The sequence below is a fragment of the Carica papaya genome, chromosome 3 (assembly GCF_054855325.1).
Source record: "Carica papaya isolate Zhongbai chromosome 3, ASM5485532v1, whole genome shotgun sequence".
In the NCBI taxonomy this organism is placed as follows: domain Eukaryota; kingdom Viridiplantae; phylum Streptophyta; class Magnoliopsida; order Brassicales; family Caricaceae; genus Carica; species Carica papaya.
Window position 1 is genome coordinate 26,830,271 of NC_142311.1, and position 17,326 is coordinate 26,847,596.

General features: G+C 33.4%; 2 protein-coding genes across 2 annotated transcripts; both read right to left on the reverse strand.

The window, feature by feature from the left end:
* Window positions 1–335: 335 nt before the first annotated feature.
* On the reverse strand, window positions 336–4,864 carry LOC110811419 (uncharacterized). The gene is made up of 7 exons (XM_022037919.2): window positions 4,204–4,864; window positions 3,341–3,415; window positions 2,739–3,255; window positions 1,820–2,205; window positions 993–1,219; window positions 715–865; window positions 336–645 (listed from the first exon to the last, which is right to left on the reverse strand). The coding sequence occupies exons 1-7, from the start codon at window positions 4,795–4,797 to the stop codon at window positions 517–519; spliced, it is 2,079 nt and encodes a 692-aa protein (XP_021893611.2). The 5' UTR covers window positions 4,798–4,864; the 3' UTR covers window positions 336–516.
* Window positions 4,865–5,725: 861 nt separating this feature from the next.
* Window positions 5,726–14,212, reverse strand: LOC110811420 (uncharacterized). Its single transcript, XM_088216374.1, has 7 exons — window positions 13,495–14,212; window positions 12,595–12,669; window positions 11,993–12,509; window positions 10,508–10,893; window positions 6,574–6,800; window positions 6,305–6,455; window positions 5,726–6,223 (listed from the first exon to the last, which is right to left on the reverse strand). The coding sequence occupies exons 1-7, from the start codon at window positions 14,125–14,127 to the stop codon at window positions 6,095–6,097; spliced, it is 2,118 nt and encodes a 705-aa protein (XP_088072500.1). The 5' UTR covers window positions 14,128–14,212; the 3' UTR covers window positions 5,726–6,094.
* Window positions 14,213–17,326: the final 3,114 nt, after the last annotated feature.

Below are 17,326 nucleotides of genomic sequence, written 5' to 3' on the forward strand. Positions count from 1 at the left end.
ATTAGAAACCCTTTAATTTTTAAGTAACATAATATATCTATATATTTGGATAATATTGAGTCATACTGTTAGATTTGACTTGGATATTCTTTTTTTAAAAAAAAAAAAAAATCCTGACAGAATAGTCTTAGTTAATACTTAATACTACAGCCAAGCCACCACCATCCTACAATGTACTTGGGATGGGTCCCAATTTAATTATAATTATATAATTAATACATGTAAAACTGTTGTTGGGTTAGTCTTAAACTCTAATTATATTTAACTCAGTTTTGTTTATAGAAATTATATTAAATAGTATAAATATAAATATAAATATAAGTTTATGTTCAATATAAAAAAGAGTTGAAAATGACTCACCTTGATGTCCTTCTATAAAAATTTTACATATATTCCAAACATGATTCACGAATTTCATAATTCATTATCCGAAGAACTTATTACCATAAATAATTGAGTAAATACAAAGTTTATACAACATCAATTTACTATTTGCGCAATAGGGAGAAGCACAACTTAGCCGACTGTATGCTGCTTGCAACCCTTGGGTCCATAATGCTGAGAGCTACGCCTCACAATTTTTTTGCACAAATAACAGTAATGAACATGGCATGTCCGGCAAAGAATATGGTTGTTATTCCCTACCTGTCAAGGTATCAAACAAGAGGATTAAATTGAGTTTATCATCCTATCTACATATCAATCTTTACTCACCTTCGCATTGAATTGGCGGCAATTAGGACACAAGTGAGCACGTTCCACATAGAGTTCAGCTCGAGCCTGACCCACAACCTGGCGAGCGTTAACCCTCACCTCACAATTCTGTACCATTTGCTGCGAGAACAGTTGGCAGGAACCCCTCCCCCTTCAATAACACGTTTATTAGCTATATATATATATATATATATATATGCACACGCTTGTGAAAAACATCAGCTCAAAAGAGTCAGATATAAAGGGATGATCTAGGAATTTTTCTAGTAAACACGAACCTGAAATGATCATATCCATCAATGGCCCGGTTACAGCGGTAGCAGAAGTACTTTCCACAATTGTTACATACCATCTTATTACAACCTTCAGTCCTGGAGATTGCCATTTTACAAGTAGGGCATTGTTTTGCATCTTTAAGTATTTCCTTGACACTCAGAATCTCATTTATCATTTCACGCTCCTTCTGCTTTTGATCTTCTGTCAGTTGAGATGAATTCTGTCGTTCCTGCAGATAATAGATTTGACAATAATTTTATTAATAATCTAGAGATTCTTAACTATACGTAGAACATTATAATTACGTACTTATTCTGATCATTATACGTAATACTATAATTCTTCCATTTAATATCTTCATTTCTGCATTAATTAATATATATAATATTCCTTTTTCGTTCTAAGAAGCTATGGACTTATAACATTGACCAATCACATCGCATCCACACTAATCTATAAAAACAACTTGGATTGTATCTTTACTATGCATTGTTTTTTTTGGTCCTCAACATAAGGTATCTTAGTTACTTGGTGATGCAAACTGAGAATACAACAAAAAAACAATCATAGGTTATAAATAGAAAATACAACCAAGTTCAGCTATTTACTTAGCTACGCTAGGTGCTTAACCAAATCAATTCCATAAACTATCGGACAAAGACACTCATGAATAAACAAAAAAGATTAGAATCTCAATCACAATTAAAAAGACAAGATTTCATGAATGTCATACCTTTGTTCATTGGATAACAATTGACTCATTGGAACTTCTACGTAAAAATTTATTACTTCATGTAAAACTAGTAAAAATATTTGTCTATAAAATTACCTGCAAGATAATAAGCTTCATTTCAGGAGTCATACATTCGATGCCTAAATGACGTTTTTCCTTGCAAAGAGCACAGAAACTGAAGAAGCACTTGGAGCATTGGGCGTGTTGCTCATCATATTTTATGCAGGTTGTTTCACATCTCGGACAATAAACTACATCAGACATTGACTCTAATGCCTTTTGTAGCATCAATGACTCCCAACGTCCAAATTCTTTATCGGCCAGCAACTGTTTCAGCAAACCAGGTGGTATCATACATCCACATTTTGCACTTGGACATTGAAGTTTGCTTACAGTGCCTTCTGAGACATGTACATTGGAATATTGCCTCATGCATTTCCAGCAGAAGAAATGCTGGCAAGGCAACATGATGAATTTAATACCTGTTAAAGATTTTTAAAAGTAAATATATAACTCAAAATACCATAACTCAAACTAAGTCTGTTTATGATAAAACCTACAGAGGGTGAATAGGAGTGTAAGGTAGGAAACAATTTGGTGGATACCCATGGTGTTAAGGAATAAAATGATATTTATAGTAGCCATTTAGCCACTCTATTAGCTTATGGCATGATGTATGAGTTAGAGAGAAGAGATAAGGAATCATAGGCCTGAAAGAAAAAAACTAGGATAGAAGGTGACAGTTTGAAAAATGTTGGAGTCCTTTGGCCACACTAATTTGTCTTCAATTGAAATGTGTAATGAGAACTCCAAACTGGCTTCAATAAATATTTAAATATAGACATCTTCAAACTTTTCTTTCAAGTAACCTATTACCAAAAACAGAGTTTCAACAGTATTTTTGAGATTGGGCTCGGCCTAAATCCCAATCACTTGCTACACAAGTCAAGAGTTTAGAAATATTTTTCAGTTCCTGATAAATCAAATAAACTTCATTCTTATAAGGACTTAATACCTGCATATTCATTAAAACAGATACAACACTCATGCAAGCCTTTTAGGAAATTCTCATGGCATTTCTCTTCATTATAACTCCTAATTGAAGGCACATCAACATCAAGAGAGAGACTTCCTGAAACTGCACGCTTATCTTCGTTGTATTTGATGTCATAAGGACCAAAAATAATTTCTTTGTCAAACCCAAGATAAGAAAGAGATGAATGCCGTAGCCATTCTGCCCATTGATATAGAACTTCTTGCCCCGGCTGCTCATTCCATATTGAGTCTAGCATGGAGCAGAGACTGGAAATCTTAGCAGGATCCAACCACTGAACAGATATGATAAAATAAGGAGGTAGGTGACTTGGGTACGACTTGGGTAATAAACAGGTCAACACAATTGGTGGAAGATATCGGATTTTGAATGAGTACAAGAAGTCATCTGATTTTTCCGTTTTGATCCTGGGATCAGCGGAAGAATTTAGGTTTGCAGTTACAGCAAGTTCACTAGAAGCTTCAATGTTTAGATGAATCTGTAAAATATCAAACCACGTTAGGTTATTTTCTTTATATACATGAGAGGCAGGAACATCATAGGTTATAAGCTTATAACATAACCTGAAAATATCGCAGGTCTTTCTCTCTGGCAGAGATGAAGACACTATCTCCATAAATGGACTCCATTGCAAGCAACTGCAACAATTTAGTAGATGAGAAAATCTAAAATCCAAGAACAGTATATAATTCCTGCCTCACTAGCAATGGCATGCAGACAAAAGACTAGTTCTCAAATACTAATTCGAAACAATGTGTTCCACATTGATCTTTTCCTGAAACTTTTTGGCACTGAAAACCAAAAGATAAAAGAGAATTTTGAAAGACCTGTCAATATACAAGTAGGAATGTGTACTTAGTCCACCATTACTACTAATAAGAAAGTTTCCCAAACCACATATATATTGATTAATGTCCTTGGCAAATTATAGAATAGCCATTTAATCCAATTCGTATCCAATTCTCATCCTATCTTGGACTTTTAATTAAGTACTAAACTAGTCTCAATGTATAGAAGTGAATCATCACTTCATATTTGAACTATTTCCATCACTGCCTTGAATTTCTTAGACAAAAATTTATAATTCCTAGTTGCCTAAGAAACAGGTATTAGCTTCCTCAAATAGAACAAAATAAAAATAATAAAAATAAAGTAGCACTCCATATCAAAGTTGTGTTATTTATGTTGTGTTCTTGAAATTGGGACCTTGATAAATCTCATGAAAGATACTTGAAAAGAAGAGTATCCTAACAATCTCACAAACATGATCAAGAAAATGCTGGAACTCAGGTAGCGAGACAGAGCAAGTACTATACTGAGAACCTTAACAAACCATCACAAGACCACTGGACCTTAGATCATATAATTGACAATACACCACATAACGCCAGCAGTCAATCAAGAATTATCGAAACAAAAAATATACCTCATCTTCCTGCAACTGATCATCCAACTTCAGTTGCTCCTCCGGTAGCAGAGGCTCCTGCACGCTTAACCTCAACTCCTCCAATATTTGAAGAATATTATCCTTACCACTTCCTGAGTCGTCCCTCTCATTCCTTTCCTTGTTGCAGTCAGTTTTTGCATTTCCTTCATTTTCTTCGTCCCCATCCACATTTCCAACAAAACTCAAACTACTCACTTCATTTATCAGAAAATCCTCCGCGCTATTGGAAGAATTTAGTGCTTCATCCGAAACGCTCAGTACAGAGTCGGTAGAATTGAGTTCAGATTTTTTGACAAACTGAGTTTTGAACACATATACACTCCGATTTCGGGATTTCATCTCGGGGTGTCCGCTGTTTCTTGGGATTTTTTGGGGTTGATCGAGGCTCTGTTGCCACTGAGGAGTGGTTAGCACAGGAGAGGAATCGTTCCAACGGGTTTCTCGTTGTTGTCGTTCTTCTCCCTCTCCTTGTTTCTGTCGAGGAGGATCTTGAGGTCGACTGGTGAGGGGCTTAACCATCCAATGGTATTCGAGCGGGAAATGGCGGGAGCGGTGGTCTGCCATGCCGTACATTACAGTGTAGACAGTTGAGGGAGTTGGTGGAGACCGACCTTGGGACGGAGCAGTACGAACATGAATGACTAATTTATTAGCTACATGAATTTATATTTTTAAAAAATTATTCATCATTTTTTACTTTTTTATAAATTAATATATTAAAATTTATTCGGCATAAATATTTTACTAATTAATATTAAAAATTATTACTAGTAAATTAGATAAAATGATAATATTATTTCTATATACACGATATAAACTACTAATTGCTATAGTAAATATAATATTTCAAATTTATTTTTAAATAGCACAGTTAAATATATTTAATATTTAATCACTAAAATTTATTTTCTATTAAAAAAATAAAACATATTTCTTTTTTTTTTTTTTTGCTTCATGCTTTTAAATTATAAAAATGTTAAAAAGTTTTTCTAACGCTAATTATACGAAAAATTAAGACAAATTTTGAACTGTAGCTCGTCTTGCATTGTGTCTCAATCAGTGTTGGGCCTTTGATTCGGGTCGGGTTGAATTCTTGGGCCAATCCAACTCTCCAATCTTTTATTTGTTTCGGTTTGACACACCCTCTACTCTAAAATGGGCCCGTATTTTATTTATTACTTATTAGCATTAAGTAAAGTGTTCTAATTTTTAAAAGAATATTTTTTTTTACAATAGGTATATTTATCTGATATCTAATATTTTTATTTATATTTTTATTTTTTAAACGAGAATGATGATTAGAAACCCTTTAAACTTTTTTATTTTAAATAATACATATTTATATATTTTTGAATAATATTAAGAGTAATCTTAATTATTAAAAAAAAAAAAAAAAAAAAGATTTCTTTAATAAGCCGAGCCACCACCATCATCCTACAATGTGCTTGGGATGGATCCCAATTCAACTCTAATCATATAATTAATACATGTAAAACTCTAATTATACTTAACTCAATTTTATTTATAGAAATCATACTAAATAGTAGGAATGTAAGTATAAATATATGTTCAATATAAAAATGAGCCCAAAATGAATGATCAAAATGGCGCATCTTCTTCTGTCGGTTTGTAGTTGAGGGAGTTGGGAGCTCTCTTTCCCTTTCTTGGCCAATGCAGCTACTAGTTAGGCTTCCCCCAAATTGTAAATAAATGATGTTTTCTTTACATACATTCTATAAAAAAAAAAAATTTAAATTTATTCAAAACATGACTTTGGAATTTCATACTTCGTTATTGGGGGGAACTTATTGCTATAAATGATTGAGTAAATACAATGTTTATACAACATCTATTTACTATTTACGCAGCCTTAGCCTACTGTATGCTGCTTGCAACCCTTGGGTCCATAATGTTGAGAACTACGCCTAACAATTTTTCTGCATAAATAACAGTAATGAACTTGGCATGCCCAGCAAAGAATATGATTGTTATTCCCTACCTGTCAAGGTATCAAACAAGAGGATTAACTTGAGATCACATCGGAGGTTATCATCCTATCTACATATCAATCTTTACTCACCTTCGCATTGAATTGGCGGCAATTAGGACACAAGTGTGCATTTTCTGCATAGAGTTCAGCTCGAGCCTGACCCACAACCTGGCGAGCATTAAACCTCACCTCCCAATTCTGTATAATTTCCTGCGAGAACAGTTCGCAGGACCCTTCACCCCTACAATAACAAGTTGATCAGTTTTACATATATATAAATATACACTTGTGAAAGAGATCAGCTCAAAAGAGGCAGATATAAAGAGATGATCTAGGAATCTTTTTAGTAAATTACGAACCTGAAATGATCATATCCATCAATCGGCCGGTTACATCGGTAGCAGAAGTACTTCCCGCAATTGTTACATACCATCTTGTTACAACCTTCAGTCCTCGAGATTGCCATTTTACAAGTAGGGCATTGTTTTGCATCTTTAAGTATTTCCTTGACACTCAGAATCTCGTTTATCATTTCCCGCTCCTTGCGCTTTTGATCTTCTTTCAGTTGAGATGAATTCTGTCGCTCCTGCAGATAATATATTTGACAATAATTTTAGCAATAAACCAGGATATTTTTTAATAGAACAGGATGGGGATGGGGGTTCCAGAAAGAATATATACATAGGTAACTATATATATATATATATATATATATCTTTTGCCAATGGCAAAGACAACCTAAAAAGTTAAAAGCTAACAAAAATGTTGCCCTCAAACTGAAACAATTGGTCAAAAACAAAATCTCAAACTAAGAGCATAGAAAATAAATCATCACATAATCTGCCTCTTTTGAGCTGATGTCATTCACAAGTGTGTATATATATATATATATATAACTAATCAACTTGTTATTGAAGGGGGGAGGGGTCCTGCGAACTGTTCTCGCAGGAAATGATACAGAATTGGGAGGCGAGGGTTAACGCTCGCCAGGTTGTGGGTTAGGCTCGAGCTGAACTCTATGCGGAACATGCTCACTTGTGTCCTAACTGTCGCCAGTCACCCAAATGTATTGACCGGTGCTTTTAAGATCATTGGATCATATGCTAGAGTAGCTCTTTACATAGCCATCAAGCCTTCAACCAAAATAGGAAAATAAACTAACAAAATAGGAATTCTTAACAGAAACCGGACCAGAACGAAAACGACTAACCTATAATAAACTAAATTAATTTCCTAAAACATGGTTAGTGCCTGGAACACCTTCCTGCATTCCCTTCAAGGCTTGAGCAAATTTGATCAATCCGGTAGAAGTGCATGAAAGATAGCAATTTCAAGGTGAAATCACTCTACATTGTTTTGACTGCTAATTGTTATGGACCATCATGGTCAAAATAATAAACACAATCAGCAGTTGGGGGGTATCTTCCATAAGTAGGTCAGTTTTAATCTCCTGGACATTATTTTCTCTGCTACTCAAGTTTGATTCTGGATAATCATAAGAAGAGGGTAAGGTTATGGTTACCAGATGCTTTTTTTACAAGAAGGATGAGGAGCCAGTCTCATAGCCATCAAGCCTTCAACCAAAATAGGAAAATAAACTAACAAAATAGGAATTCTTAACAGAAACCGGGCCAGAACAAAAACGACTAACCTATAATAAACTAAATTAATTTCCTAAAACATGGTTAGTGCCTGGAACACCTTCCTGCATTCCTTTCAAGGCTTGAGCAAATTTGATCAATCATGAAAGATAGCAATTTCAAGGTGAAATCACTCTACATTGTTTTGACTGCTAATTGTTATGGACCATCATGGTCAAAATAATAAAAACAATCAGCAGTTGGGGGGTATCTTCCATAAGTAGGTCAGTTTTAATCTCCTGGACATTATTTTCTTTGCTACTCAAGTTTGATTCTGGATAATCATAAGAAGAGGGTAAGGTTATGGTTACCAGATGCTTTTTTTACAAAAAGGATGAGGAGCCAGTCTCCTAGCCATCAAGCCTTCAACCAAAATAGGAAAATAAACTAACAAAATAGGAATTCTTAACAGAAACCGGGCCAGAACGAAAATGACTAACCTATAATAAACTAAATTAATTTCCTAAAACATGATTAGTGCCTGGAACACCTTCCTGCATTCCCTTCAAGGCTTGAGCAAATTTGATCAATCCGGTGGAAGTGCATGAAAGATAGCAATTTCAAGGTGAAATCACTCTACATTGTTTTGACTGCTAATTGTTATGGACCATCATGATCAAAATAATAAACACAATCAGCAGTTGGGAGGTATCTTCCATAAGTAGGTCAGTTTTAATCTCCTGGACATTATTTTCTTTGCTACTCAAGTTTGATTCTGGATAATCATAAGAAGAGGGTAAGGTTATGGTTACCAGATGCTTTTTTTACAAGAAGGATGAGGAGCCAGTCTCCTAGCCACCTCCTTTTGTAATGCCCCCTGGTCCCACCAGCTATCAGAGTCTTTATTAACCCTGCTGAAGCTGGGCCAGGCAATTGGCAGATCAATCGGAATGACATCAAAGTTAACAAGAATCTTAAGAGGGTTATTCCTCTTACTTCTCTGTCTATGTTCTAGGTAATTTAGAGAGAAAAAACTAGAGAGCTTCTGAGGGTGTCAAAATCCCCATTGCATGAATATTTGACTTACTACTTTTTATCTTTGGTTTAATGGTCATCCTATTTTTGGCCTTTGTGAGTTAGGGTACCTCCAAGAACGTTTATATGCTCCTTGATGTATACTTCCTTTCACATGAGTACCCCATGTTGCCTTGTGACTTATAAGATTTTGTTTTCTCAAGAAAAAACCCCCTAAATAATTCATAACTTCTCAATCACATGATTTCTCCTAATAAGCTAAACATTCATAACAAAATACAGAACTTCATAATTACATACTAGTATAATTTTTTTTTCTCCATACTATAATCCTTCTGTTTTAGTGTCTTTTTGTCCTGCATTATTCTCCCCAACTTGGTGAAAACTTGGACCTGAGTTTAAAATAATGAAGCATTAAGAAATTGAACTGTGAGACGTGGTTCACATTGAAACTTGAAACTTGATCTTCTCAAGGAAAGAAATAAAACCAAACATGCGGATTCCAAAAAAGCATGAAAACAAGTTATGATGAAAATATACACACAGCACATACAGATTAAAGTAGAAGTAAAAGAGGGAAAGAACATGGTTGTTTCTTAAACATTGTTTGACAAAACCGCCACTATGCCACAGTCACTTACAAAAAGTTTTCATTATTGAAGAACTCTATCTTATAAGTAGGGTTTCTCGTTATATAGAACGAGATCCAAATTTACGAGAAAATAAATCCCAATAAAGAAAACACCCTAAGCTCAAAAATTGTGTACAACTCAACAGAAATAGGCATAACAAAATGAATAAGAGACTATGAACTCTAGTATCATAAAAAAATCCTAATGTAACACAAGGAAAAATTAAAGAACCTCCCCCAAAAAGATCAGAGATCTCATATCTTGACTAATTAACCAAAATTCTCAATTTTATGGGAAAAGGATGCGTGAATATATATATTATGCTAGAGGTACCCCTTAATAGATATCAAGCATACAACCATAATAAGAAATAAAATGCCGAACAAAAAGATTTTTATTATTAGAAACTAGGCTGGAATGGGAACTGCTGAGCTATAACAAATTTATACTAATTTCATAATGCTTAACCTCTTAAATTGCAAAATATTTTCTACATAACCTAAAGATTCCTAATCATACATAGAACACCAAAATTACGTACTTATTCTGATAAGTGTTCTTAATGCTATAAATCTTCCATTTAATATCTTATTTTTTTGCATTAATTAATATATATAATATTCCTTTTTCACTCTGAGGAGCTACGGACTTATAATGTGGACCAATCATCTCACATCTTTACTAGTCTATAAAAACAACTCGGATTGTATCTTTACGAGGCACTTTTCTTTTCCTCATCTAAATAAGGTATCTTAGTTACCTGGTGATGCAAATTGAGAATACAACCAAAAAACTAGCACAGGCTCTAAATAGAAAATACAATCAAGTTCAGTTGTTTATTTAGCTATACTACATTCCTAACCAAATCAATTCCACTAACTATCAAACAAAGACATTGATGAATGAACAAAAAGGATTAGAATTTCAATCACAATTAAAAAGATAAAATTTCATGAATCTTCGGATAACAATGGGTTCACTGGAACTTTTATGTAAAAATTTATTACTTCATGTAAAACTAATACATAATTTGTCTATAAAATTACCTGCAAGATAATAAGCTTCATTTCAGGAGTCATACAAGCTATTCCTAAATGACGCCGTTCCCTGCAAAGAGTACAGAAACTAAAGAAGCACTTGGAGCATTGGGCATGTTGCTCATCATCCTCTATGCAGGCTATTTCACATCTCGGGCAATAAGCAACATCGGACATGGACTCTAATGTCTTTTGTAACATCAATGACTCCCAATGTTCAAATTCTTCATCACCCAACAACTGTTTCAGCAAACCAGGTGGTATCATACCTCCACATTTTGCACTCAGACATTGAAGTTTGCTTACAGTCCCTTCTGAGACATGTACATCCGAATATGTTTTCATGCATTTCCAGCAGAAGAAATGCTGACAAGGTAACTTGATGAATTCAGTACCTGTTCAAGATTTTTAAAAAATAAATAAATAATCCAAAAATACCATAGATCAAACTGAAGTCTCTTGATAGTAAAACTTACAAAGGGTGAACAGGAATGCAAGGTAGGAAACAATTTGATGGGCAACCATGGTGTTAGGGAATAAAAATTATGTTTCTAGGGGATTATTAGCCATTTAGCGGCTGTATTAGCTTATGGCGTAATGTATGAGTTAGAGAGAAGAGATTAGGCATCATAGCCCTCAAAGACCCCAAATTATTGTTTTTAAAGATAAAAAAAAACTTGGAGGTGACAATTTGAAAGATGTGGGAGTCATTTGGCCACAAATCAATATAAAATTTGTCTTCAATTAAAATGTGTAAGAGAACTCCAAACCAGACTCAATAAATATTTGAATATAGACATCTTCAAACTTTTCTCTCAAATACCCTATTACCGAAAACAGAGGCCATCTTCAGACACATGGACATCTACCTGCTGGCTAAAGATAACAAGCCAAAAGAAAAGAAACTCTTTTTTATCCTCAGTTTGCTTTCTCTAGTGAGCGACTCCACAAGTTCTCAAGTCTTTGCAAGCTCATCCCTAATAAAGCAAACTCCTTATGAGTCTTGCTCAAGGAAGATGCAAATGAAGTACCAAAGAAATAAGGTCAGCTTCAACCGCATAAACTTCAGGGCAGCAATATACCAATGTATGCAAAATTGATTTTTTCTGAACGTATATGCCAAATTTCAAATAGAAATATGAATATTTTTCTTCCAACTCTAAGAACAAGAAATAAACATTAGGTACCAGTACCAAAAATGGAAAACTTTGCTTAAGTGCAATCTATAACATGGTAAGTAGATGTGATATTAACTACTCTTTTTTTATGTGCAAAATGATACTTTATAAGCCTCAAGATAACCAGTTCAAGAACTAAATAACATCCAGATTTTCCTCTTAAACAGAAAAATGACGGAAGAGTTTCAACAATATTTTAGAGATTGGTCTCAGCCTAAATCCCAATCTCTTGCTCGCTATCCAAGTCAAGAGCTTAGAAATAATTTTCAGCTCCTGACAAATCAAAGAAACTTCATTTTTATGAAGACTAAAATACCTGCATATTCATTAAAACAGATACAGCACTCATGCAAGCTTTTGAGGAAGTTCTCATGGCATTTCTCTTCATTATAACTCCTAATTGAAGGCAAATCAACGTCAGGAGAGACGCTTCCTGAAACTGCACGCTTATCTTCATTGTATTTGATGCCATAAGGACCAAGAATAATTTCTTGATCAAACCCAAGATAAGAAAGAGATGAATGCTGTAGCCATTCTGCCCATTGATATATAACTTCTTGCCCCGGCTGCTCATTCCATATTGAGTCTAGCATGGAGCAGAGACTGGAAATCTTAACAGGATCCAACCACTGAACAGAGATGGTAAAATAAGGAGGTAGGTGACTAGGGTATGACTTGGGTAATAAACAGGTCAACACAATTGGTGGAAGATATCGGACTTTGAATGAGTACAAGAAATCATCTGAGCTCTCCTTTTTGATCCTAGGATCAGTGGAAGAATTTAGGTTTGCTGTTACGGCAAGTTCACTAGAACCTTCAACATTTATATGAATCTGCAAAATAACAAACCATATTAGGTTATTTTCTTTATATACATGAGAGGGAAGAACATCATAGGTTATCAGCTTATAACATAACCTGAAAATATCGCTGGTCTTTCTCTCTGTCAAAGATGAAGACACTTTCTCCATAAATGGACTCCATTGCAAGCAACTGCAACAATTCAGTAGATGAGAAAATCTAAAATCCGAAAACAGTAATATCATTCATGCCTCACTAGCAATGGCATGTGGATTAAAGAATAGTTCTCAAATACTAATTCGAAACAATGAGTTCCACAATGATATTTTTCTGAAACTCAATTGTTGGCTCCGGAAACTAAACGATAAAAAAAGAAATTTGAAAGACCTGTCAATTGACGAGTACAAATATATCCTTACTCCACCATTACTACTAATAAGAAAGTTTCCCAAACCACATAATATATTGATTAATGTTTTCAGCACATTATAGAATGGCCATTTAATTCAATTCCTACATGATTCTCATCCTATCTTAGTCCTTTAATTAATTACTAAAATACTCTTGATATAAAATAAGTAAATCGACACTTACATATTTGAACTACTTCCATCACTACCTTGAATTTCTTAGACAAAAGTTTCTGATTCCTAGTTGGCTAAGAAACATGTATTAGCAGCTTCCTCAAATAGAACAAAATAAAAATAATAAAAATAAAATAAAACTCTATATCAAAGTTGTGTTGTTTATGTTGTGTTCCTTAAATTGGGACATTGATCAAAAGTAGACAAAAGTTTTTGTGTTAACAAATCTCACCAAGGAGACTTGAAAGAGAGTAACCTAGCAATCTCACAAGCATGATCAAGAAATTGCTGGAACTCCGTAGTGAAACAGAGCAAGTCCTATATCGAGAACCTTAACAAACCATCACAAGATCATTGGATGTTAATCATATAACTGATAATACACCATATAATGCTACCATTCAATCAAGAATTATCAAAACAAACAAAATACCTCATCTTCCTGCAACTGATCATCCAACTTCAGTTGCTCCTCCGTTGACATAGGCTCCTGCACGCCTAACCTCAACTCTTCCAATCTATCAAGAATATTATCCTTACCGCTTCCTGACTCGTCCCTCTCATTCCTTTCCTCGCTGCAGTCAATCTTTGCATGTGTAGCCTTCTTTCCTTCATTTTCTAGGTCCCAATCCACATTTCCGACGAAACTCAAACCACTCACTTCATTTATCAGAAAATCTTCTGCGCTATTGAAAGAATTTACTGTTTTATCCGAAACACTCAGTTCAGAGTCGGGAGAATTGAGTGCAGATTTCACAAACTGAGTTTTGACCACATATGCGCGCCGATTTCGAGATTTCGTCCCGGGGTTTCCGCTATTGCTAGGGAACTTTTGGGCGTGATCGACGCTCTGTTGCAGCTGAGAAGTGGTTGGCACAGGAGAGGAATCATTTCTACGGGTTTCTTGTTGTTGTTGTTGTTTTTCTCCTTCTCCTTCTCCTTCTCCTTGTTCATGTCGAGGGGGATCTTGAGGTTGACTGAGAAGCGGCTTAACCGTCCAATGGTCTTCGAGGGGGAGATGGCGGGAGCGGTGGTGAGGGTTTCTCCCGTCTCTAATTCTTCTCATGCCGAACGTTGCAGTGGAGACAGGTGAGAGAGTTAGTAAGAACGAGGAAATAGAGGTTGGTCGAGGTTTTGAGACGGAGCAGTATGAACATGAATGACTATTTTTATTAGCTACATAATTTATTTTTGGTAATCTTAATTTCTATGCTCAAATTATTCTTTTTTTAATTAAAAAATTCTATTTTAATAATTCAACTTACCATAAAAATAGTTTAATTCACCTAATATTTTGCGTTTAATTTTATTATTATTATTATTTATTATTTTATTATATATTTATATAATTTTATCGATTAATCTTAAAAAAAATTCATTTCGTATTAATTAATATATTTTTATAACAATTAGTAAATTAATTATGACATAAATGATATATTTATGATTAAATCAAATAGATAAAACTCTCTTTATCTCACGGTAAAATTATTTTTAAAAATAATTTTACTTTTTATAGTTTTACTATATAAAATTATTATTCAACCTTATATTGTCACATTTTTTTAATTTAATTAACAGTTATTTAATTTTATATTTTTAATATATTAAAACTTATTCATATATAAATATTTTATAATAATAACTAAAAATTTTAAGTTTTATTAAAAATGTTAGAATAAAAATATTTTTTAAATCAGTAGATCTGTAAATTTAAACAGCTTCATATTAAATCAACAAGAAAAGATAAATGGAAGTGTATCTAAATTCATTGCGAAAGATTTGATTATATTCTGCATTAGGTACTTCCGAATCAATACAATACCTCAAAAGTTAGTTTTTTCTAGTAACATAATTTCAAAAAAATAAAATAACGACCTTACGATTCGGGGATCATAATCGTATTTTATATCGACAAATTTTTACAATTTTCATTTCTCTCATCATAAAACAAAAATATTACAAAAATAATATCTACATATTACAAGTCCATACTTGAGCGTGATGTATTAAGGTCTAATATTATTTAACCGTATTTGATCACTTTAAATGAACTCATTAAATTGATAGTCTGATATGCATACCAAGGCCCACATTAAGTCCACATGTCGAAAAAAATCTAACAATCTTTCATTTGGGTTTTATATAACACCTTATCTATACGTTAAGTAATCGTAAAAGTACTCAGAACTGTGCTATCAATACCTGAATACATTACCAACAATCTCGTCCATTGATCATAATAATATAAGATCAAAGTAGTCTTCGCTACATGTAACGTAGTTAAACCCATTAATGATCACGCATATCAGTATAACCTAATGATATGGATCCAGCATGGATATGCAGCATAAAAATTATATGTTATGTAATCTAAATATGCCTATTTTCAACTGGTTTTACCTTAAACTTAATGAGATCAACTGTAAGAAAATTCAAAGATAATATTTATAAACAAAAACACAAAAACTAGAATGAAACCATATATACATGAACCAAAATTAAAGTAGAAAGTTTTGACATGTCTTACAAAATAAATGCAACTAAGAGACAAAACTCCCACTGAAAGTACAAATCATCTAAGGATATATAACACCTATATGAGCAGTGTGCTCATGAAATACCTTAAGTAGTAATCTCTTAGTGAGCAAATCTACAATCATGAAGTTTGTTCCAATGCGTTCTAGTGATATCTGTTTACTCTGAACTCTTTCTTTAACAATGAGGAACTTGATATCTATATATTTTGACTTCGTCGAGATCCTGTTATTATTGAAATACATAACTGCAAACTTATTAACACAAAATAACTTCAGTGATCTTTCTATTCCATTAATAATACGTAGCTTAGTGACAAAAGTTTGCAGTCATATTTCATGATTGGATGCCTCATAACAAGATACAAACTCTACTATCATAATAGAAGGGGCTACAAGTGTTTGCTTACTCTTCTAGGAAATAACTCCCTCAACAAACAAGTAGATGTAATCTGATGTAGATTTTCTACTGTCTTAACATCTGGTAAAATCAGAATCAGAATAACCAATTATCTATAACTTATCTAACTTTTTTGTATGTGAGTATATAACCTTTTGTTCTCTGTAGATACCCCATGATACGTTTGACTGTTTTCTAATTATCCATACCTTGATTGTTTAAATATCTACCTAACATCCCAATAATGTACGCAATATCTGAATGCATACAAACATGTGTATACATAAGACACCCTACAGTTAAAGCATAAAGAATTTTTTGCATCTTCATAGTCTCTAGGTTATTCTTGAGTATTGACTTAGAGTAAACTTATCTCCTTTAGACACAGGGGAGTCATTTGGTTTACAATCCTACATATTAAACCTTTTAAGAACTTTTTTAATATAACACTTTTATGATAATTCAAGAACACCTCGAGAGCGATCATGATGTATCGGATCTCTAATACAAAATAGACGTCCCCAAGATCCTTCATCTTAAATTTTTTTGTTAAAAATCTCTTAATTTCATATAATAAGTCTATATAACTACTAGCAAGTGGTATGTTATCGATATATGAAATCAGAAAAATATATTTACTCTCACTGAACTTGTGGTATACATAATTTTCTACTAAATTCATCTCAAAACCAAACGAGATGAAGATTTGATGAAATTTGTGATATAATTGATGGGAAGTCTGCTTAAGTTTATAGATGAATTTTTTTAATTTACAAACATTTGTTGTGCATCTTTGGATACAAAATTTTTTGATTGCACCGTATAAATTGTCTTATCAATGTCACCATTGAAAAATGTTGTCTTAACATTCATATAATATAACTCAAGATCAAAATATATCATTGAAGCCATTATAGTCCTAAAAGAGTCTTATGATAAAACCGAAGAGAAAGTCCTTATAATCGATGTCTTCTTTCTGTGTAAAATCCTTACCGACAAGACAGGCCTTGTATCTCTCCATATTACCTTTCGAGTCCCTCTTATTCTTAAATATTTATTTGCAACTAATGGGTTTCACGTCCTTAGACAATGGAATAAGATTTCAAATGTCATTGTCCTTCATAGACTTTATCTCTTCATTCATAGCATTAATCTACTTTTGAGAGTTATAACTTTCTATGACTTGACGAAAGTTGATAGGATTATCTTCCACTGTACCAATATCAAACTCACGTTCTTGAAGATATACAATATAATCATATGAAATTGCACTTCTTCCCTCTCTAATGAATCTATTTAATGGTAAAGTTCTTGAGGATGTGAAGTTT